This window comes from Nicotiana tomentosiformis, chromosome 3, assembly GCF_000390325.3.
Source record: "Nicotiana tomentosiformis chromosome 3, ASM39032v3, whole genome shotgun sequence".
Lineage (NCBI taxonomy): Eukaryota > Viridiplantae > Streptophyta > Magnoliopsida > Solanales > Solanaceae > Nicotiana > Nicotiana tomentosiformis.
Window position 1 is genome coordinate 99,085,365 of NC_090814.1, and position 25,779 is coordinate 99,111,143.

At 36.5% G+C, this 25,779-nt stretch overlaps 1 protein-coding gene across 1 annotated transcript; it reads right to left on the reverse strand.

Annotated features, from left to right (window-relative positions):
• Positions 1–13,829: 13,829 nt before the first annotated feature.
• Positions 13,830–15,939, reverse strand: LOC104091332 (trans-resveratrol di-O-methyltransferase-like). Its single transcript, XM_009596653.4, has 2 exons — positions 15,109–15,939; positions 13,830–14,320 (listed from the first exon to the last, which is right to left on the reverse strand). Exons 1-2 carry the CDS (start codon positions 15,883–15,885, stop codon positions 14,018–14,020), a joined length of 1,080 nt encoding a protein of 359 aa, XP_009594948.1. The 5' UTR covers positions 15,886–15,939; the 3' UTR covers positions 13,830–14,017.
• Positions 15,940–25,779: the final 9,840 nt, after the last annotated feature.

Consider the following 25,779-nt stretch of genomic DNA (forward strand, 5'->3'; position numbering starts at 1 on the left):
CCACAAGCGGAGATGAGTAATTTCACTATACCAACAAGAGTACAAAAGAGAGTATAAAATTAGTGTAAATACTCTAATTAGTCCCAAATACCCCAAGAGAATAACCTCACAAGATCACTCCAAAGAAAGGGTTCACACAAGTATTTCCCAACATTCACTCTATTACAAAATACTCTATAATGAAATAAATGAGGAGAAAGAAAGACAAGAGTGAAAAGCTCTTGAATTGGTGTGTTTACAAATGGAGAGAAGCTCCTCTATTTCTAGCAAGAAATTCTTGGCCTAATAGTAAATATTATGTCATAGCAAATGTCATGATCCACAAATTTTATTATAGTGGATATTATGTTATGGCAAATGTCATGAAAATTTGGCCCCTACTTGAGAAGAAGCCAAATTAATGGTCATATTATAAATCTCCATCTTGGCCTAATTTCGGCTTATATATAGTAAATTTGCTCCACCTTCTCTGCAAAAATCCTAATGGGCAAAATTATTCTTCATAAATACCGATCAAGTTTAGGCAAAGCTTGAACTTGGACACTAGAAGAGGTTTTGTGAACATGTCAGCAGGATTGTCTCTAGTGTTGATCTTCTGAACAAAGACTTTTCCTTCAACAATGGTTTCTCGGATGAAATGATACTTTATATCAATGTGCTTCGTCCTCTCATGATACATTTGATCTTTAGTCAAATGAATGACACTTTGACTATCACAGAAAATGGTAATACCACCTTGGTGTAAACCGAGTTCCGCAAATAGACCCTTCAACCATAAAGCTTCGTTGATCGCCTCGGTCACTGTCATATATTCTACTTCGGTAGTAGATAAAGCTACTATATGTTGAAATGTAGCTTTCCAACTAATAGCGCAACCACTGATGCAAAATACATAGCCTGTCAGTGATCTTCTTTTGTCAAGATCACCTGCATAATCTGAGTCTACAAAACCAACCAAAGTGTTAGTATTTCTCCCAAACTCCAAACATGTGTTTGAAGTAACTCACAAGTATCTGAGAATCCATTTCACAACATGCCAATATGCTTTACCAGGGCAAGCCATATACCGACTTACCATGCTCACTGCTTGTGAAATGTCTGGACGTGTACAAACCATTGCATACATAATACTGTAGACTGCACTGGAATAAGGAACCTGTGCCATGTACCTCTCTTCTTCCTCTGACTGCGGGGACTGAGCAACTGATAACTTAAAATGAGCAGCAAGAGGGGTACTAACTGGTTTAGCATCTTTCATGCCAAACCTCTCCAAGACTTTCTCCAAGTACTTCTTCTGGGTCAGAAATAGCCTGTTGACTTTTCGATCTCTTTTGATCTCCATGACAAGGATTTTCTTAGCTGCTCCCAAATCTTTCATCTCAAATTCACTTTTCAGCTGACTTTTCAAATTGTAAATTTCTGTTAAATCCTTAGCAGCAATGAGCATGTCATCAACATATAATAATAGGTACACAAATGAACCATCATTTAACTTCTGGAGGTAAACACAACTATCATACCTTTTATACCATTGTCTTGGAGACAGCTTTAATCCGTACAAGGATATTGTCAACAAGCAAACATGATCTTCTTTTCCTTCAATTTCAAATCCTTCGGGTTGATGCATGTATATTTGTTCCTCAAGTTCGCCATTCAAGAAAGCTGTCTTAACATCAAGTTGTTCTAATTCCAAATCATACATGGCAACGAAGGTAAGCAAAACACGAATAAAGCTATGTTTAACAACATGTGAGAAAATATCATTAAAATCAACTCCTTGTACCTGACTATAGCCCTTTGCAACTAATCGTGCCTACCTTGCATCTTCAACCCTTGGAATGCCATCCTTTTTCTTGAAGACCCATTTGCAACCAACAATTCTTTTTCCTGATGGCGGCTTCACAAGAGACCAAGTACCATTCTTGTGGAGAGACTCAATTTCTTCATTCATTGCATTTAGCCATTTGGCTGAGTCAGCACCAGAAACTGCTTTTGAATATTTTGATGGTTTTCCAATTTCTTTAGTTTCCTGTGCAACTGAAAAAGAAAATACAACATAATCTCTAAATCTTAATGGTTGTTTACCTTCTCTTCTTAGTCTATATTTGGATATAGAATACTCCTCTTCTTCTGGTTCAACTTTAGGAGTCTCAACTTCAGAAATTTCAGCTTCTGGCTCAACTTCAGAAGTTTCAACTGTATTTTGCTCCAAAGTTGATGAGCTTGGCTCAGAAAGAATGCCAATCTCAACCTCCACCTGCTTCTGTGTACTCTTTCCTTTATCTGTATTACAAGAACTAGAAGACTCTTTTCTAGAATGTAACATAGAGGATTCATCAAAGGTTACATCTCTGCTAATTATAAATTTTGGTGCCGTCGGATCAGGATACCATAGTCGGTATCCTTTCACCCCAGATGCATACCCAAGGAAAAATGCACTTTTTAGCCCTTGGCTATTTTCCATCATTTACATGCATGTATGCAGGGCAACCTAATATCTTTAAATGAGAATAATTAGTTGTAACGACCCGACTTGTCGTTTTAAAAATAATATACCCCGTCCAGTGACTTAAGGTCTTGAGAAGATGCACAATATTTATTGTGACCCGCGTGTGTGGCCGAGTTAGGTTTTCGGAAGATTCGAAATTTAATTTAAAAAAATTCTCATTTTGAAGCTTAAATAGAAAGAGTTGACCAGGGAGTTGACTTTTGAGCAAATGACCCCGGAATGGAATTTCGATGATGGCAATAAATTTTTATGATGATTTCGGACTTAGGCGTATGTTCGGATTTGGATTTGAAAGTCCGTAGGACAATTCGGCACATTTTGGCAAAAGTTAGAAAATATAAGATTTTAGAAAAGTCCGACCGAAGGGTGAATTTTTTATAACGAGGATGGATTTCGATTCTGGAAATGGGAATAGCTCCCTTACGTCAATTATGACTCGTGTGCAAAATTTAAAGTCATTCCGGATTGATTTGATACGTTTCGGCACAAAATATAGAAGTTGAAAGATTTGAAAACTTATATTTCGATTCGATGTGCGATACATAATTTCGGCATTGTTTGATGTGGTTTGAAACCTCGACTAAGTTTGTGTTGTATTTTGGGACATGTTGGTATAATTGTTTGATGTCCCGAGGGCCTCGGGTGGATTTCGGAAGGTTATCAGAGCAATTCGAACTTGGAAGAAGCTGCTCGAAAATGGCAACAGCTGTTGGATTCGCACCTGCGGAATTTTGGGCGCAGAAGAGAAGATGGAAAGGCATGGCAGTGGTCGCAGGTGTGAAGAAAATACCGCATATACGGAAGTGTAGAAGCGGACAGAGAAGGCGCAGAAGTGGAGGGGCATCGCAGGTGCGCGTGAGGCATCACAGAAGCGATTCCTGCAGAAGCGAAAATGCTTCCGCAAATGCGATGGTCGACTGGCAGTGGCCTTCGCAGAAGCGAGATTTTTGCTCGTAAAAGCGAGCACGCAGGTGCGAAAATTATCCACAGGTGCGAAACAGGGCAGAATGTTAAGGACCAAAAATGGTAATTTCGCCATTTTTCGATTGAGATTTTGGAGCTCGGGTTTTGGGCTATTTTGGAGGAGTTCTTCAAGACTTTGACTTGGGTAAGTGTTCTATATCCTAAAGTGATTATATTTCATGAATCTATGATTGTATTCATCGTTTAGTTCGAATTTTAATAGAGGAAATCAAGATCTTTGTAAAATCTTCCAAAAACGAAAATTTAAGATTTGGAAGTCGAGTTGTTATTGGAATTTAATAAAATTGGTATGGTTGAACTCGTATCGAAATGGGTGTTCGGATTTCATGAAAATTATGTCGGATTCCGAGAGGCGGGTCTCGCGTTGACTTTTGTTGACTTTTTGGAATAAAATTTTAAGTCGACGTATTATTATTATCCATAATTGTTTCCGATGAATTTTAATGAAGTTATACAATTAATTTGGGTAGATTTGAGCTGTCCGGAGGCCAATTCAAGCAAGAAGGCTATTTTGGAATATCGGTCTAACTTCAAAAAGATAAGTATCTTGCCTAACCTCGAGTGGGAGAATTACCCCTTAGGCATTGAGTCTTATGTGCAATTTGTGTAATTGAAAATTATGTACGCGAGGTGACAAGTACGTACTTGGGTTATATGTGCAAATTACATTGGTTAAAGAAATCCTTAGATGCCCTTAAGTATTAAATGGAAAATTATTGGCACTTATTAAATTCTCTATTTGTCATGCCTAGATCCTTGTTTGTTGAAATTGTTTTTACATGATGATTTGGTGTGATTGCTACCTTGATTTTTATGTGAAGTATAATTTTGTTGAGTTGTTCATTTTCGGATATTTTGTTAAGATTTTTGTGCATATTATGGTCGAGCCATGGGCTCCTTATTGTGAAAAATAAGGTATTATTGATTTTTGTGGCAAGTTGTGATATTTGAGTACTTGATGTGCAATCTGTGATAATTGTAATATTTGAGCATTTGATGTGCAATTTTTATTTCAAGTTGTAATAATTGAGCACTCGAAGTGCAGTTTATGAGATGTGATATTGGCATATTATATTGTGGGAGTTATGTTCGGGTGTTTGCACGAGGTTTATGCCGTGCTATTATTACTATTGATATTTGCACATGCGGTGTGACAAGGCGGGCTATATATATATATATATATATGTGTGTGTGTGTGGGGGGGGGGGGGGGAGGGGTTGTGCATGTAGTTAGACAAGGTGGGAGCATTATTGTGCATGTGTGGCGAGAAAAGGCGGGCATTCACTTTACTATTACACACGTGGCGAGACAAGGTGGGCTATGTCGGGGATTGATTTGTGATGGCCTGGGGGGATTGTTGATGTTGCATATTTACTTTTGGGACTACGAGGCGGTACCTCTTGAGTGGCCTTTTTGTTGATATTTTCTATGGTTGCACTTGCCTTTGGTTATTTTATTTTTTCGTGATATGTAAATCCTTGTGTTCTTCCGCGATGTATTAATTAATTTTATTGTGTGTTTTTATTTCTTGTGATAATGTGTTGGCTTTGGCCCTTGTATGAGACTCTGAGGATTTGTGTTTCCAGCTTTTACTAATTTTTAAGATTAGGTTGTTTTGAATAAAAGAAGTTGTTGTATGCTTTAATTCTTATAAGTTTCACATCCAAATCAGCAACTATCAGGTGTTTCATTTTTTTATTTATTAAAATATTAGTTTCTCCACCCAAATGATTTCTAAAATAAATTCATTCCTTTGTTGATTTTTTACTTGATTTAAATATTTTAAACTTACCTTATTGGGAATAAATTGATCATGTAGATCTTATATACATTGATATTATTGTCATATGAGTAGGCCGTGTAGTTGTGATAGAAACATGGGCACGAGGTGTCGTGGAAATATAAACATGGGTTGAGACCCGTATTTGATGATTATGAAATGAGGTATCACATGGTGACTTTTAAATTGAAGAATTTTATTTTAAAGATATTTATTTGAAAGAGTTTTATATTCGAAGGATACATATTCGAAGGAAATATATATTTGGAAGCTATTTTATTTGAAGGGTTCTTATGTGAAAGACTTATATAATTGGTTGTACTTGTGTTCTTTCTTACTTGTCGGAGTAATAATTGTGGTGTTCTTGTTGCCTTACTGTTTATATCACTACTATTTGTTCTCGATTATTCTAGTATGACACAAGTTATTTGACTAGTGAGTGTCTTGACTGTACCTCGTCACTACTCCACTAAGGTTAGTCTTGATACTTACTGGGCACCGCTGTGGTGTGCTCATTCTACACTTCTGCACGTTATTTAGTAGTTGTGTGGGTCGTCGCTGTGGAGACTTAAGGTAAACCTGTTGCTGCGTTCGCATGCTTCGGAGTCACCTTCAAGTTTTCATTTTGCACTGTTTATTCTTAGTTCTGGACAGTTATATTTAGAAGCTTTCTAGCAAACACTGTGTAGATCATATGACTTGTACTGCCGGATTTTGGAAATTGTAAAAATTCAAGAGATTTCTATTTCAAATTGTTAGATGTTGTTTAAACAATGTTGTTGTTTCAATTAATGTTAGGCTTACCTAGTCTTTAAGACTAGGTGCCATCACGATACCCAAACGGAGGAGATTTTGGGTCGTGACAATTTGGTATCAGAGCTCTAGGTTCATAGGTGCTACAAGTCATAAGCGAGTTTAGTAGAGTCTTGCAGATCGGTACGGAGACGTATGTACTTATCTTCGAGAAGTTACAGAACTATTAGGATAATATCACTTCTTTCATTCCATCGTGCGAGTTCATTGATCTCGAAGTTTGAACTTTTATCATCTCATTCTCTCACAGACGGTGAGGACACGAGCTGCAGTTGCTAATAACGTTACCGCGAAGCGGATGCCGCTAGGGGCAGAGGCAGAGGCCGACGAGGAGCACGTGTCTCAGCCAGAGTAACTCCGGAGCAACAAGTTCACATTGGTCAAGTTCCGGGTATAGTACCAGTACAACCTGTTATTCCGGTTCGACCTGAGGTCAGACCAGAGGCATCATAAGAAGAACAAAAGAGACTTGAAAGGTTGAAGAGGTATAATCTACCTACTTTCAGTGGCACAGCTACAAAGAATGCCCAAGAACTTCTAGAAAATTGTCACTGTATTCTCCGCACCATTGGTATTGTGGAAGTGAGCGGAGTTGCCTTTACTACATTTCAACTGTGAGGCGCAGCGTGTCAGTGGTGGAAAATCTATGAAGAAGGTAGAGCATTAGATGCAACGCCACCAACTTGGGCTTAATTTTCGAAAATGTTCTTGAAAGAGTTTGTTCCCCAGACTCTCCGAGATGCGTGGCGCACAGAGTTTGAACGGTTGCGTCAGAAGATTATGACAGTGTCAGAATATGCTGTCAGGTTCAGTGAGTTAGCCATCATGCACCTATATTAGTTCCTACAATCAAAGAACGAGCCTGTCGATTTATTGAGGGGCTCGATTATGATATTAAAATATGCATGGCTAGAGAGTTGCAAACTGATACTCCATTTCAACAAGTGGTGGAGATTGCAAGGGAGATTGAAGGTGTTTTAGGTAAGGAAAGGGAGTCTAAGGAGGCCAAAAGGTCTCGAAGATCTGGAGGGTTCAGTGAATTTTTACTCTTCGGCTAGGATCCATTATAGCGGAGGCTCGAACAATCGACCAACTCAGTCAGCACATTAGATTACTCGGGGTGCTCTAGTAAATTCTTGCAATGCACCACCGACACGAGATTCTTACAGTAGTTATTCCAATTATCCGGCACATACTCAGTACGAGCAGCCGCGACCTTAGAGGGGTTGTTATCAGTGTGATTGTACCACACGCATCAAGAGGAATGTCCTAGACTTGGAAGAGACAGATTTCATCAGAATATTTAGACTACAAGGTTTATTCCAGTTAATACTCCACGTGCACAGTCAGCTAGAGGTGGAGGACATGAGGGTAGTGGGCACCTAAGAGGTGGAGACTTGACCAGTTGATATAATTGCTATGATTCGGCTGAGGCCAATACACCAGATGGTGACGTTATAGGTACGATCCTGATTTTTGTGATAAAAGGATATTTTTCCCTCAATTTGATTCGGTTTTGAATATTGAGGTGAGTCATCCTATTATACTCCACTTATGGGTGAGCTTCGTAAATGGTGTCCCACTTATATGTTTATCCATGTTGGAAAATTTAAAGATGTGAACCCGTGTCTGTCATTTTATTTTTGTACACTATTGAGGGCTATAAGCCCAAAAGGTAATTTTTATTATACATTACAGCGAGTTTAATGTGTTTCGAAATAATTGATTCTAATTTTTATGAATTATATGCCCTACCGGTATGAAGGTTCATTATATGTTGTGAAAATTATTTATGAAATAAATTGAAAAGAAGAAAGAAAGGAAATTGAAAATTTCAGTTGGCATAATGTGCAACATACTTGTGATTCGGAGTTGAGGACGAGATCCTCGTGTTTTTACATGATGTGAAATATTTAAACCGGGCTGCAAGCCGCAGTGGAAGTTATGTAAGGACGAGGTCCTTATGATGAAATAATTATAAGTTTAAAAATTCTCCCTTTGTGAAATTAATTTGTACAATAATATTAATAGGGAGTCATGCCTGTTAGGCTTATTTGATAACTCTTGTATATTTTTCTGTTTATATACATCCATTTTTGTGTTGTAAACATTGAGTTTTAACCTATGAGATGAGTGCCTGGGTGGCATTAAATGTGACTCATTAATCCGAGTAAGCAATCATGAGGTCTCCATGCCTCACATTATGTTGTTAGTGTTGTAAAAATTCGAAATGAAGTGGTGGTTAATAAGAGATTAATTGATGATGCTGGAATTAACTATGAACAACTTTTAAGACCATAGATGTGGTGATGAGCAAACATATGATGTTCTTCATGTCCTGATATCATTATGTTAAGACAATGCTGAGATTAATGTTATTGATATATACCCTGTGGTATTTTGTTGGGTTGTGGATATATTGTTAGGAGTTGTTTGGGTGTTACTCTGGCGGATAAATAGGCCCAGTTACAGGGGAGACTCTACCAAAATTTCTCAAAATTTAGGAGTTAGTATAATTTGGGGGATTGAGATTTGCAGAGGAAGAGATAAATTATGTTAGATGTTTGAGGGTGAATGATCCTTAGCAGGGAATAATGTAGTACCCCAGAGAAAGTTTTGAATTACTTCAACACTATTGAGAAAATTGATATGTGCATAGGCATGAGTTGCTATAGCCAGTTGAGACTAATATTGTGCGTTGTTGTGAGAAATCAGGCCTTTTGAAAATATTGGAGCGTAAGTAAAAGGCCTTAAAGTTTTCAAGTTTGGATAAAAGAAATAAACTCAAATGAGATGATGTTGCCACGCTTATCTCAAATGAGGTAGCGTGGAATCAACCGTGAGTATATGTGTAAAAGTAAAATCATCGATTTGGTAACCTCAGAATAATTCTTAGAACTTTCGAGGACGAATGTTTGGTTAAGAGATGGAGAATGTACCGACCCGACTTGTCGTTTTAAGAAAATACGCCCCGTACAGTGACTTAAGGTATCGAGAAGCTTCACAATATGTATTGTGACTGCGTGTGTGGTCGAGTTTGATTTTCGGAAGATTCAGAATTTAATTTAAAGAAAAGTTCTCATTTTGAAACTTAAATGGAAATAGTTGACCGGGGAGAATGGAAATTAAGATTTTTGTAAAATCTTCCAAAAATGAAAATTTAAGATTTGGAAGTCGAGTTGTTATTAGAATTCAATAAAATTGGTATGATTGAACTCGTATCTGAATGGGTGTTCGGATTTCATAAAAATTATGTCGGGTTCCGAGAGGCGAGTCCCACGTTAACTATATGGAATAAAATTTTAAGTCGACGTATTATTATTCGGAATTATTTTCGATGAATTTTAATGAAGTTATACAATTAATTTGGATAGATTTGAGCTGTCCGGAGGCCAATTCAAGCAAGGAGGCTATTTTGGAATATCGACCTAACTTCAAAAAGGTAAGTATCTTGCTTAACCTCGAGTGTGAGAATTACCCCTTAAGCATTGAGTCTTATATGCAATTTGTGTAATTGAAAACCATGTACGCAAGGTGACGAGTACGTACTTGGGTTATATGTGCAAATTACATTGGTTAAAGGAATCTTTAGACGCCCTTAAGTATTAAATGGGAAATTATTGGCACTTATTAAATTTTTTATTTGTCATGCCTAGATCCTTGTTTGTTGAAATTGTTTTTACATGATGATTTGGTGTGATTGCTACCTTGATTTTTATGTGAAGTATAATTTTGTTGAGTTGTTCATTTTCGGATATTTTGTTAAGATTTTTGTGCATATTATGGTCGAGCCATGGGCTCCTTATTGTGAAAAATAAGGAATTGTTGATTTTTGTGGCAAGTTGTGATATTTGAGCACTTGATGTGCAATCTGTGATAATTGTAATATTTGAGCATTTGATGTGCAATTTTTGTGGAAAGTTGTAATAATTGAGATTTATATTTGATGTGCCGGGTTTTGGGAATTGTAAAACTTCAAGAGATTTATATTTCAAATTGTTAGATGTTGTTTAAATAATGTTGTTGTTTCAATTAATGTTAGGCTTACCTAGTCTTTAAGACTAGGTGCCATCATGATACCCAAACGGAGGGGATTTTGGGTCGTGACATTAGCAGGAGTACCTGACCACATTTTCTCTGGAGTCTTAAAGTTCAAAGGTGCAGAAGGAGCTCGGTTAACAATATAACAAGTGGTAGAGATAGCTTCTGCCCAAAAGGCGTTTGTCAACCAAGCATTTGAAATCATGCAACGGGCCCTTTCCAAAAGAGTTCTATTCATCCTTTCTGCCACAACATTTTGCTGAGGTGTCATTCTCACAGTACGATGTCGATCAATTCCTTCATTCTTGCAAAATTCATTGAATTCATCATTACAAAATTCCAACCCATTATCTGTTCTAAGCCGTTTAATTTGTTTTCCTGTTTGCTTCTCAATCATAACTTTCCATTGTTTGAAATTTAAGAAAATATCACTTCTATTTTTCAGAAAATAAACCCAAACTTTCCTGGAATAATCATCAATGAAAGTTAACATATACATGGTACCACCTTTTGATGGGGTACGTGAAGAACCCCAAAGATCTGAATGAATGTAATCCAAAGTACCTTTTGTTCTATGAATCGCTGAAAATTTGAAGCTGAATCTTTTCTGCTTCCCGAACACACAATGTTCACAAAACTCCATACTTTCGATACTTTGACCATATAAGAGACCTCTTTTGCTGAGGATGGAAAGACCTTTTTCACTCATATTCCCCAATCGCATATGCCACAATTTGGTGATGTCGGAATCTGATTTATCTTATATTGAAATTGCAGTAGCACCTGTAACAGTAGATCCCAAAAGAGTATACAACGTACCAGATCTATGTGCTTTCATGATCACAAGAGAACCATGAGAAACTTTCAGAACTCCACCTTCACATGTGTACTTGCACCCAAGAGATTCTAGAGTGCCCAAAGAGATGAGATTTTTTTTCAAGTCAGGAACATGTCTAACATCGGTGAGAGTTCTCACCACACCATCGTGCATTTTGATTCTGACTGTACCTATTCCAATAACTTTGCAGACAACATTGTTGCCCATCAAGACAACTCCACCTCTAATAGATTCATATGGTAAATAAATTCCGATTGGGACACATATGATAAGAACAATCCTAATCTAAAATTCACTCATTGTTAGATTTGAAAATACTATTAGTTGCTAGAAAAATAGTTCCCTCAGTCTCATGAGCAGCTACACTTGCTTAGGCAGTGTCAGTATTTTTGTGCTCATTTTTCTTTTCTGTATGCTTTTCTTTGTTTTTCAATTTAAAGCATTCTGAAATAATGTGACGTTTCTTATGACAATATTTGCACATGACATTTCTGTATCTGGATTTTGATCTTGATTTAGGTTTCTCACTACTTGAATCTTTCTTATTGGATCTCCCTCTTATGAATAAACCTTCCCCTTGGTTCCCACTAATTTTTCCAGTAATATCTCTATCTATTTATTCTTTTGATTTCAAAATAGATTTGATATCTTTATAAGAGATATTATCCTTTCCATAAAATATGGTATCTCTTATATGTTTAAATGATTGGGGTAAGGAAATAAGTAATAACACAGCTTGATCCTCATCTTTGATTTCAGCATCTATGTTACTTAAATCCATAAGAAGAGAATCAAAAGTATCAAGATGTGTAAGTATAGAGGTACCTTGAGCCATATGAAAAGTGTTGAGTTTTTGCTTTAGGTAAAGCGTATTTTCTACTGTTCTTTTCATATATAAGGTTTTAAGCTTTTCCCATATGCCTTTGGCTGAGCTTTCTATTGCAACTTCACGCAAAACCTCATTTGAAAGATTTAAAATAATACTTGCTTTTGCCTTTTTGTCTATGACGGCAAACTCCTCGTCCGTCATTTTATCCGGCATCTTCTCATTTCCTTGCAGTGCCAAATTTAAGCCATCCTGAATTAGGATAGCTTCCATCTTTAATTGCCACATTCCGAAGTTTGCACTTCGGTCAAATTTCTCAACATAAGACATTGTTAGAGTCATTTTGGTTATTTGAACTAACCCGGTTAGATCTGGCTCTGATACTAATTTGTTAGGATCGGTAAACCGGGTAGTGCGGAAATAGCCAAATAATGTTATAATGACAATAACAAAGACAATGCAAGTTGATAATAATGGCAATTAAAGAAGATAAAGAAGACACAAATTTAACGTGATTCGGTCAAGGTGACCTATGTCCACAAGCGGAGAGGAGCAATTTCACTATACCAACAAGAGTACAAAATTTGAGTAAATACTCTAATTAGCCCAAATACCCCAAGAGAATAACCTCACAAGTTCACTCCAAAGAAAGGGTTCACACAAGTGTTTCCAACACTCACTCTCTTACAAAATACTCTATAATGAAATAAAGGAGGAGAAAGAAAGACAAGAGAGAAAAGCTCTTGAATTGGTGTGTTTACAAATGGGGAGAAGCTTCTCTATTTATAGCAAGAAATCCTTGGCCTAATAGTGGATATTATGTCATGGCAAATGTCACGATCCACAAATTTTATTATAGTGAATATTATGTCATGGTAAATATCATGAAAATTTGGCCCTAACTTGAGAAGAAGCCAAATTAATGGTCATATTACACAAAAACAAATACGGCAAAGAACGTAATTGTCCTTGTTCGCAATTAGAAAAACAAAAACTGGAAGCAACATTAAAGTTAAATGCTGAACATTCAATTAAGAGAAAAGTTCCTTCCACAAAATTCTTGTACTGAAATATTAATGGACTTCGTGGGTTTATCTTTATCAGTAAGATTAATAGTCAATACTCACTATAATCAAACTTGACATTCGACCACAATGACGGCAACTTTTCAAGTAGAGTAAAGTCATGTAACACGAGATTGGAATTTCCTTGTAGCCTGCTCGTTTGGACCATGCTTGGACTTGGTTTATAACCTATTAAGAAATTAACTTAAATCGCCGTTTGCCCAAAAAGAATAATTGGCAGATATATATAGTATATGTATATTGGCTAGCGATTGTAAATATTTTTTTAGCGAAGCGGTCAAATATGTTAAAAGCCCTATGTTGTGGTTCCAAATTTCCATTAGTATGTTGTCCCAATTCAGATAAGTTAGACGTGGACTTGTTCACTTTAGGTTTTGGCCCAACCTAAAATTTAGTGGTGTAGGAAAACTATAACAATGGATCTAAATCATTATTATGATGCACCATGTCTCTAATATGGATTTAAGTGACAGTGTAATATTTTTTTACTTTAGCCGGTTATAGCACGTTAGTAACAGTGTTTATTAAGTAATCAATTCATGAGATTTACTTGTAATTACACTATAATTAACTTGCTTGTTTAAATAATTTTTACACTGCATGTGCATAAAACTTAAAGTCCTATAATATTACAAGAGGGATCCACTTATATTCAAGATTAGCGCACTCCTTTCTCTTATCTTTCCCATTTGTATCCTTCTGCAATTTCTTTGTTAAGATTTCGAACTCCATTTCAGACTTCTTTTTCTTTGCTCAGACTCCATCAAAGAAGAACTGGATTTGCAAATAGTTTGAGCCTCTTCTGTTGGTGGTGTGGTTCAATCTCAGGCACCAAAAGCTTAAGTCAGATGAAAAAGTTTATTGTATTTTAGACTTATTTGAATGATGCATTTATAACCCTGCTATTATATTCATGATTCTGGGCTTGTTTGGCAAATAATATGATGAGTCTCTCTCTGAAATATACTAATAAATTAATGAACTATAATTAACACAGGCTCCTTTTTCACCATATAAAAAGGAACAATTTTCATATTAATGGTATAATATATTACCTTATTTAGAAGTTCAAAATGCTTCACTCACCTCATCAAGCAAGTCTATTTGTATTTGAATTATTAATTATTAGTACAAGATTATATTAAGGGTAAACCTCAATAAGAGACCTTAATCCCAGGATAGGAATAATCTTGTAATCACTAAAACCAGCATCACAAAAGAGTTTTACCCATTCTTCTCGATTCCTTTCTTTCCCAGAAACATGAACCATCATAAGAGTGTCCGAGAAAAGTTGGGTTTCAAATGATTTGTTATCTCCTTTTTGGCTATCAACCACAATGTCAATTATGATCACCTTTCCTCCATTCTCCTTACTTGGAATTGCTTCTTTACATTTCTTTAATATCTTAACACAGTCTTCGTCGCTCCAATCATGTAAAATCCACTGCTTGTCATTCATCAAAACCATAATTTTCATTAACAAGATAACTGAACAAAAGGGAACATTTAAGTAGTAAAATTAATACTATACAGTTTTAGTAACCCACGCCTCAATCCGTCTAGTCTAAACAGGTTGAGTTATGATCTGTTTGTTAATTTGACCCAACGGGTTGAACCCAAAATAACCGATCCAATTATTAGGTAAAAACGGGTGAAATATTGTATTCTAACCGGTCAAAATGTAACCCAAACCTAAACATTAAACAACAACAAACCTACTGAAATCCTTATGAAATACTACACGTGGGGTAATGCGTACGCAGACCTTAACCCTACCTTATGAAGGAAAAGAGCATGTTTCCGATAGACCCTCGGCTCAAAAATAATAAACAAGACTCAATAAACAAGCAATAATAATGGCAAGAAAATAAGATGAGGGAAACAAATAACACAACATGTAATAGCAAAAATCTAGGAATATGAAGCTACAAGAGAAGTGCGAAAACTATCGGTAATAATGCCACATCATCTAACAATAACCCAACCCTAAATATACAAAATCAAGTTTTGAAATTTGAGAAATAAATAAATTTAGAAAAATTAAAGCTAATAATTACATTAGTTATCGCAATTTCTTTCACAACATAAAAAATAAAATAGGAGGGGATATTGGGTCATGTTAGGTGGATTGAATCATGACTAGTCATTTGACTTATCCTTACCCAACTCATTTTAACTCAACCCGCATGTTTACAACTCTAGAAAAAAAGTATGTTAAGAGTAGTATTTTACCTTCAATAAAATTGCATCTGCAGAAGGAACGGACTTAAACATGTCTCCTCCCACATAACTCAACTTGTTGCTCCCTTCCAAGCCTTCAACAACATGTGGCAAATCAAAAACAGTGCACTTTATTTCAGGAAATGCATTAGATATTGCTTTAGCCACAGTACCAATGCCACCTCCAACATCCGCCAATGATTTCAACCCTTCAAAAATTCCCCTACCATTTTTAATCACCACACTTATCATCAATCGGGCATCACTAGCCATAGCTTCATTAAATAAATAATTAAGCCGAGGTTCATCCCCTGCATATTCAAACAATGGCTTCCCATGAGCAGTTGCAAACGGAGTAGAGTCACTATTTTGTAACCATTTGCTTAGACTCTGAAACGGATCCATTAAAATTGGATCTAATTGCGCTAGCACAAATGGAGCTAAACTCAAAGGCTCATTTTTAAGGAGGAGATGTGAATTTGGAGTAAGTAAATAACCCTCTTCTTCATTTTCATTAATTTTGGTTTGGATAAAGAAACCTGAATGGATTAGAATACGCATGAGACGGTAAATACAATCCTGACCTTTGGCTTTGTTGATAGGGAGGGCATTCACTAAATTGGAAAGGGTCATTGGTTTGCCATGGTTGTGAATGATATCTGGAATTTCAAGCTGAATAGCACATTTGAGGGACACGAAATTTATGTAATTGAATACATGGTTAGCTATGTGTGCCTGAGCAGCGAGGATTTCTCTAGTTTTGTCTCTAATATTATTAGACAATGCCATGTTTGTGAGAATTGTTTTGAGATGTGTAGTGCTGTGATTATGAAATCTATATTTATAACAAAAATTAGAGGACATGTCATAAATGAAATTCCATATTTTAGAAGACTGAGGAGATTCACTACAAACTTTGACTTATTGAGATATGGTAAATACTGTGATAAAATCAATGTATTTGAATTCATCTATTGGAGAATCATTTATAACTAATGGTTTTTCTTCCAAATATGTAATGGATTTGACATTACTTGTCTTGGTACCATTCATATGTACCAAAATTTTCGTGTCAGGAAATTGGAAGACATTTATTATTAAATCTAATCTTCTTAATTTTAAATGAATAGGTTAAGAAGATTAATAAACAATATATCAAATTTGCATATGCCATATCCAGATAATCAAAATCCCACCTTTACTATATGTTCTTTTCCGCTGTCTCGAAAGATGATGATAAGAAGTGAATTTTTTTTTAGGATAAACGACACAATTACCCACAAAAACAGAACTATTTATCCTTACCTACCCATTTACTTTTCTACCCATAAAACTAATTATTTTTCCCACCTATTATTCTTTTTCTCCTTTTCTTTTTTATTTCTCAGCTTCTTGTCTTTTTTCTTTTTTCCTTTTCTTTTTTCTTGTTTTCTTCTTAATATGTTCTTTTTCTGTTTATTTATTTTGGTCCAAATCATATTATTATTATTATTATTATTATTATCATAATTTAGTTTCACACTCAATTTTGGCTCTTTTTTTTTTGGCTTTTGTTTGTTTTTTTTAATTTCTTGTTCCTTTTCTAATTTCATTTAACTTTTTTTTTTTATATTCTTTTTCTCTTCATAATCTAATTTCATTTATTGTTTTCACTATTTTTTATAATTCTTTTTTTATACAATAAGAAAAAGTAATTGATATAGTAAATATTTATTCACCTTTTTTTAAAATATAACTAGTATAATATATCTTTTGTCTTTTTCTCATTTTTTTTAATTCAATTATTAAACTGAAATAATATCAGTTGTCACTTGATCTAATTCACTGAATATCACACTGACTGTTGCTGAGCACCATAAATTACATAATCAGATTCTAAGAATCAACACGTGATTGCCATGCAAACCTTGATCTCCTTCCCTACAAATATTAGTACACACTCTACCATTAGCAATAACACAACCAATTATGGAGCAAAAAAACACAATCTACAGCCACCAAATCTCCATATATACTAGTTAGAATAAAAATGATAATAAAATATTGGAAAATGCAATAAAAGTATAAGTAGCAAAAAAGACTTCTAGTACATATGATACCAATATGGCATACATGTATACCAACAGAGTATATGATTGCTCTGGAATATTGCTACAACTATCTGCGACTATACTACTGTACCAAAACATTAAAGGATGCAAAAAAAGTATGAGAAAATTACATGCTCGCATTGCAAGCTAAATATTCGCAAAGCAACTTGCTCATTCTGTATACTAACAGGGTATATAGTTATATGAGGTCGTTCCAACAATTGCCTATAACTATAAAAACTATTACATAATATACATAATCTATGTCCATCGGCACAAAAAAGTTCCAGCACTACAAATCATGTTCATATAAATAATTTTAGAATAGAATTCACTTAAAAATGCAGCTAAAATAATCAAAAAGAATTCAGACTATCATATGATACCAATATGGCATATAACTATACAAACATGATATACAATTTTACTGGTTAATTCCCAACAACTATATAACTATACTACTATTACATAACACACATGCATAAACAGAAAAATAAAAAAATAGTATACCACATATTAATATAATAAAGTATTTAAGATATTGTACTATATTACTATTATTAAAAGAAAATTAAATAGTGTACCAATTAAATGCAGCTAATACAACCAAAAAAGAATTCAACTAGCATATGATACCAATATAGCATATAGCTATACTAATAGGATATATAGTAGTACGGGGTCATTCCAACAACTGCATATAACTATAAAAACTATTATATAATACACAAAATCTATGTCCATAAGTACAAGAAAATCCAACAGAACAAAACATGATCATATAAATCATTTCAGAATAGAATTCACTTAAAATGCAGCTAAAATAACCAAAAAATATTCCAACTACCATATGATACTAATATGACATATAATTATACCAATAGGGTATACAGTTCTACTAATTAATTTCAATATGACTATACTACTATTACATAATAAACATGCATAAAGAAAAAAATTAAAAAGTAGTGTACCACATATTAATATAATAATATATTTCAAGATATTGTACTATAATACTATTATATAAAAAAACGGATAAAGAAAAAATCAAAATGATTACATAATACACATACATAAAGGAAAATTAAAAAATTCAAGATACTGTATTATTCTACTATTACTAAAGAAAAATCAAACAGTGTACCAATTAAATGTAGCTAATACAACCAAAAAAGATTCCAACTAACATATGATACCGGTATAGTATATAGTTATACCAACAGGGTATACAGTTGTACGCAAAGAGTTTTAAAAAGATTTTTTAATTCAATTATTAAATTGAAATAATATCAGTTGTCATATAATCTAATTAACTCAATTTTTGTGCGTCATCGATTATACTAAAATTTAGATATGTTATTTTGCTTCAGCTTAATCACTTCCATTGAATACGAGTTCTACTAAAAAGGTCGTGATGACAACTCTTTTTTTAGGTAGAGATAGATGGACGGGTAATTAATTTTGGTGGAATAGGTATGTATTCTAATTTTTTTCAAAATGGGTATAAAAGAGTAATTATTTTGACTTGAGTAGGTAGTTAGTATAAATTGCTCAAAAATAAATAGATTAACTGGGTTTTGCAAATATATATATATATATTATTAAGTTATTAAGTTTCCGCTCTTTAAAGAGTTAACATAAGCAAGGCATCACCCTTTCATGTATTAGCAATACTAGAATCATAGTTGATTCGTTATTGAAGTTTAAGAGATTTTTTATTTTTTGATTTAAGTTATATACATTAACAATAATATAAAAATATTTTATACTATTAGTATAGTATTTGTTTTTTATATAACGTATGTTTATTGTAATTTTATTAGGTTACTATTGATATTTATCATAAAAGATTATTTGAATAACTAATATATACATGTCGTGATTTTGCATATTATAGAAATAAACTCCTTTCAATTTAAAAAAATAAAGATAAAATAAAATAGGTACATTAAACTTCCTTTTTACAGGTAAATGCTTGCATAATGAAAGAGAGAAAGAGTTTTGCATTTACATCGAACCCTTTACTGTTGAATCAAGGGGGAAAGGGGAATAGGTAGGCGTGTAATAAATTTAGGCCCTATAGGTAAAACTGTTGAGTTGTATTTGGGCCATTTTATTTATCTGCTTTGTTTCTTTTATTAGATATGTAATTAGTTAGCCCAAATCTTAGATTTAGTTAGGCCCACTCTACAAATACTTGCACAGTCATACATTTTAAACTAATGAGAAAAGTCCAGATATTTTCTATTCCATCTGCTGCATGTCTCACACGCCATTCTTCTCCTCTCTGTTTCACATTTGTTCCGATCGCCGAAATCCTCCATGGATTCGAGCTCGAATTTCTGATTTCTAACATGGTATCAGAGCGAATCCTTTCATTTCGTATCTCGTCTTGTTTTTCAGCTTTGTATCAAGGTGTTCTTTGAGAACTTTTAGAAACCCTAATTTTCGTTCTTCAAGTATTCAATATATTTATTCCTCCAATCCCAGGTTAAGCTTGTAGAGTTTATCTCGACATGACCTTCCTCGATTACGGATTTCGAGAGTTGAACGACAGTCCCCGAGCTGATCTCGTCTTCCTCGACCGACGACCCAAAATTTTCAAGTGCATCGGCCTCATTGTTTTGTTCTCGAAATACATGCTGTAAAGTCCATTCTTTGAAACGGTGCAAAGTTACCTGCAGTTTGTCCAAATACCTTTGCATTCTATCCTTTCAAACTTCGAAGGTTTTGTTTACTTAGTTTACCATCAGTAAAGAGTCACACTTGGCTTCAATGACTTCTGCTCCCAAGCTTTTGGCTAGTTCGAGACCTGTAATCATGGCCTCGTACTCGGCCTCATTGTTAGTCAACCTAGAAGTTTTGATAGATTGCCTAATAGTGCTACTCGTGGGTGGCTTCAAAACGATGCCCAGCCCGGACCCCTTCACATTCGAAGCACCGTCTGTGAAGAGGGTCCATACCCTCGACGATGTATTCGATTTTAACAAGAGTTCCTTTTCCACTTCAAGTACGAGGGTTGGCGCGAAATCGGCTATGAAGTCTGCTAAAATTTGAGACTTGATGGCCGTCCGGGATTGATATTCGATATCGTACCCACTGAGTTCGACGGCCCATTTGGCCAATCGGCCAGATAGTTCGGGCTTGTGCAAAATATTCCGAAGTGGGTAAGTAGTTAATACACATATGGGGTGACAATAAAAGTATGGTCTTAACTTTCAAGAGGCGTTTATCAGTGCAAGTGCCAATTTCTCCAAGTGCGGATACCTAGTTTCTGCTTCCCCTATGGTTCGACTTATATAATAAACAAAAAATTGCGTACATTGCTCTTCTCGAACTAGGACACCACTTACCACTATTTTCGATACTGCTAAGTACAAGTAAAGTTTCTCATCTGCCTTCGGAGTGTGAAGCAGTGGTGGGCTCGATAGGTATCACTTCAATTCTTCTAATGCATGTTGGCATTCCGGGGTCCAGGCAAAATCGTTCTTCTTTTTTAGTAGAGAGAAAAATCGGTGGCTTCGATCCGACGACCTCGAGATGAATCGGCCTAATGCAGCTATCCGTCCGGTTAGCTTCTGTACGGCTTTTACATTATCCACGACGGTGATGTCTTCGATGGCTTTGATTTTATCGGGGTTGATTTCGATCCCCCGATTCGATACCATGAAGCCAAAGAACTTGCCCGAACCGACCCCGAAAGCACATTTCTCAGGGTTGAGCTTCATGTTGTATTTTCTTAAAATCTCGAACGTTTCCTGCAAATGAATCAAATGGTCCTCTGCGCGCAGGGACTTAACTAGCATGTCGTCGATATAAACTTCCATTGATTTACCTATTTGTTCTTCGAATATTTTATTTACTAGACGTTGGTAAGTAGCTCATGTATTTTTTAGCCTGAAGGGCATTACATTATAACAATAGGTTCCATACTTGGTGATAAATGAAGTCTTTTCTTGGTCCTCCGGGTTCATTTGGATTTGATTGTACCCGGAATAGACATCGAGAAAAGTAAGGATCTCATGGCCGGCCGTGGTATCGATCATGCGATCGATGTTAGGCAGTGGAAAAGAATCTTTGGGGCATGCCTTGTTTAAATCCTTATAATCTACACACATTCTAAGTTTGTTCCCTTTTTTAGGAACTACAACTGCATTGGCTAACCATTCGGGGTATTTCACCTCCCAAATGGACCCTATTTTGAGAAGTTTAGTTACCTCATCCTTTATGATTGCGTGCTTTATCTCGGACTGAGGTCTCCTCTTTTGCTTCACCAGTTTGAACCCGGGGTCCAGGCTTAGCCGATGCGTCGTTATCTCCGGTGGGATCCCTGTCATGTCTAAATGGGACCAAGCAAAACAATCTATGTTATCAATAAAGAATTGAATAAGCCTCTTCCTGAGTTCGAGGTTTAATCCCGTTCCCAGGTATACCTTTTGCTCGGGCCAGTACTCGATCAATATAACCTGTTCCAGCTCTTCGACCGTTGATTTGGTGGCATCGGAATCTTCGGGAACAATAAAAGTTCGAGGGGTCAGAAAGTCCTCTTCTTCTTCTTCTATCTCCTGCTTTCCCGATTCGGTTGAGGCTGATGGCTGTGATTGCTATTAGACTTCCTCTTTTCCTTTGATGCTCGACCTTTCCGAGGTTGACAGTGTCGATATTGGTGTTACCTCATCGACCGCAAATATTTCCTTTGCAGCATGTTGTTCCCCGTATACTATTTTTACACCTTCCGACATCGGGAATTTCATTACTCGGTGAAGGGTCGAACGGACTGCCCTCATATTGTGGATCCAAGGCCTTCCGAGCAGGGCATTGTATCTCATGTCACCCTCAATTACGTGGAACTTGGTGTCTTGAATTGTTCCAGCCATGTTCACCGGTAGAATAATCTCCCCTTTAGTTGTTTAACTGGCCATATTGAAGCCGTTTAAAACCCGAGCTGCGGGTACGATTTGATTTTGTAGGCCGAGCTGTTCCACGACCCTCGATCGGATGATATTCGCCGAACTACCTGGATCCACTAAAACACGCTTAAATTGAACTTTACTTAATAAGATAGAAATTACCAGAGCGTCGTTGTGGGGCTGAGAAATGCCTTCTGCTTCTTCGTTGTTGAATGATAAAGTGCCTTCGGGCACATAATCTCGGGTTCGTTTTTCCCTAGTGGTTGATACCTTAGTGTGTTTGAACATGGGTCCCTGTGGAACGTCGACCCCACCGACAATCATATGAATGACATGTTGGGGTTCCTCCTGTTCATTTTTCCTGTTGGCGTCTCTTTCTCTGAAATGATTCTTGACTCGATCGCTGAGGAGCTCTCGAAGGTAGCCCTCGTTGAATAGACGGGCTACCTCCTCCCTTAATTGTCTGCAATCCTCGGTCTTGTGACCATGCATGCCATGATACTTGCACATCAAATTTGGATTTCTTTGGGAAGGATCGGTTTGTATGGGTTTAGGCCACCTAGTATCTTTGATCCTTCCGATTGTCGATACAATGCCCGATGCATCGATGCTAAAGTTATATTATGATAACCGAGGTGCCTTTGTGGGATCAGTATACTTGTCAAAGCCACTTTTGCTCATAAGTCCCTGAGAACTCTGTCCTCGATCACTTCTTTGATTGTTCCGGGTGGAATTGCGTCTTGAACCATTGTTCCTTCAATCTGCGGTATATGGTTGATATCGGTCTCTGTTCGACCTTTGCTCCCCGTCGATGCTCCTCTGGTTCTTAACTACCGACCTATTTGGATGTACTGAACCGGAGAGGGCTCTTAGTTGGTCGTCCTCAACCCTGATCTTCGACTAGTATCGATTGTGCACATCTGCCCTGGTCACGGCCGATACTCGATCAAACTTTATTTCAACTGACGTGATGCTATCGAACTCCGCTTGTTCAACCCTTGGTGAAAGCTTGAACGGCCCAATCATCTGTGACCGGTGGCAATTCTATGCGTTCTATTTGAAATCGGGACACGAACTCCCTCAGCATTTCATTATCTCTTTGTCTTACCTTGAAAAGGTCTGATTTCCTCGTTGCGACCTTTATGGCCCCTGTGTGTGCCTTTATAAAAGAATCTGCTAACATGGCGAATGAGTCGATGAAATTTGGTGGCAAGTTGTGATACCAAATCATTGCTCCATTCGAAAGGTTCTCTCCGAATTTTTTCAACAGCACAGATTTGATTTCGTCATCTTCTAAATCGTTACCCTTTATGGCACACGTGTAAGAGGTGGCGTGTTCGTTAGGGTCGGTCGTCCCATTATATTTAGGAATCTCGGGCATGCGAAATTTTTCGGGGATCAATTTTGGAGCTGCACTCGGAGGAAAATGCTTTTGCACGAATTTTTTGGAATCCAACCCTTTCAACACTGGTGGTGCCCCCACGATCTGATCGACCCTTGAGTTATATGTTTTCACTTTTTTATCGTTTGCTTCGATCCGTTTTGTGAGTTCCTCGAGTATCTTAGCAATTTCGGGATTAGTCCCTGATTCTTGCTCATTTGACCTTACTATAGCTGGCTCAGTTCTGTGGGTGATTTTTCGGGGTGAACTGGGCTCCGGTCTGCTCGGTACCTGGGTTTGACTCTGCAACTGAGCTATCGCTACCTGTTGAACTTTCAACGTTTCGAAAATCATACGCAAGCTGATTTTGTTTTCCTCAACGTTATGGGTGTCTCGAGCTGCAGATCGAGTACTACCATGAATGCTATTTTCAGGTTCAGAACGTTGGTTTGCCTCAATAGCCACATGCGAATTAACGTCTAATGGTACTTCGACTCGGGCCCCAACGGCATCAACAAGCGGCCTTTCGGCCCTGGGCGTTAAGTTGTTGTTCTCACCTTGAAGGTCGCTTCATTGTCGACAGGTAAGGCCATTAATTGAGAGTTCGTTGTTGCTAATCCGAAATCAAACACTTTCAACAACAATTGTAAAATGGTGTGTTTTGCAGATTTTGTGTCAAATAACCACTGTTATCCTTAGCCCTACGGTGGGCGCCAAACTGTTTACCCGAAAAACGGATGAATTGAATTTGTACATAGTTCTAAGGGTATGTAGTATAACTTGACATGAATCGTAAAGAGAAGTAGAAATATTAAATATTAACTGTAAAGTATAAAAAATAAGCAAAGTTGAAAAGAGATGATTTATGAACAAGCAAAATAAAATGATGTATGAAACTCAAAGGGATAATCTTCCAATATAGGGATGTATCAACAGTATTTTTGTTACATTTTATGAATGACTTGATCCCGCTTACAAGAATAATGGCCATCCCTCTTATAGTGGAGGGATCCTATTTTGGATATAATTAAAAATAGATAGTAGAGAGCCCATGATAAATCAGTTTTTCCCTAGTTTCCGCCGAGATTCCCTCTCTTAGTGCGGTTGTAACGGCTATTGTCTCTTGGCTCGATCATGATCGGACTCGGTATCGGTCGGTTTCCAGGGTTAGAGCTCGATATTGACTTGGGGACCAGTACTGACTCAAGGTCGGTGTTGGTTGGCCTCTGGCCCTTTAATCTTGATTCCATAGCTTCTCATCATAGTTTGATTTGGACTCGAACTCGATAATGACTTTGAGCTCGGTATTTGACCTGTCCATGAAACTCGAAGCTCGTTTGTTTCTTCAGATCCCATCTCGATATTATGAACACTCTCTTCGGTCCATTGTGTTCCCATCTCGACCAATCGTACGAATGTCGAAATCAGTTTCGACCGTATACAGTAAAATAGCATCAACAGAAGGAGTACTGGACTTAAACATGTCTCCTCCTACATAGCTCAGGTTGTTGCTCCCTTCAAGTCCTTAAATTACATGCGACAGTTCGAAGACAGTGCATCTTATATCTGAAAATGCATTGGCAATAGCTACATCACACCCCCTTGGGTGCGGCCCTTCCCCGTACCCTGCACAAACGCGAGATGCTTCGTACACCGGGGCTGCATTGGCAATAGCTTTAGCTACGGTTCCAGTGCCGCCTCCAACGTCCACCAATGATTTCAATCCTTCAACAATTCCCTTACAATGTTTAATCACCACCAGAGGCGGACCCAGGATTTGAGCACGACGGGGGCACCAGTATATGCCAATTACTAGAGATAAAATTCGGCGTGCGACTCTTTGAAAACTTAATGATTATGATGACTTATCATCTAAATATAAACAAAAAGAAGTTCTAAAGAAAAAGAAAATACCAAACAGAGAGACAGATTTCTTCGCAAAATGGGTGCTATGTGAAGGGAAGGTGTTTGATTAACCATGTTTCACACTTTGAAATTTTTAATCTTTTAATAATTAAAAAAGGGGTTAGTGATCAAAAGGGCATTCAAACTTTAAATTATCAAAAACTTACTAAAGAAATCAAGATTAAGGGTATGGTAATAGTCAAAGAACTGAAGAAGAGTCTAAAACTTTTAGTTGTCATTGTCGAGTCAAAGTCAAAGTTGTTTAGATATACTATTAACCATGCTATTTAGTTATAGTATTGTGTTTTACTCTTTATGGAACAATTGTTTATTTGATTTATTCAATATAAAGTATTATTTTAAATAGATCAGTTGTTACATATATATCCTTTAG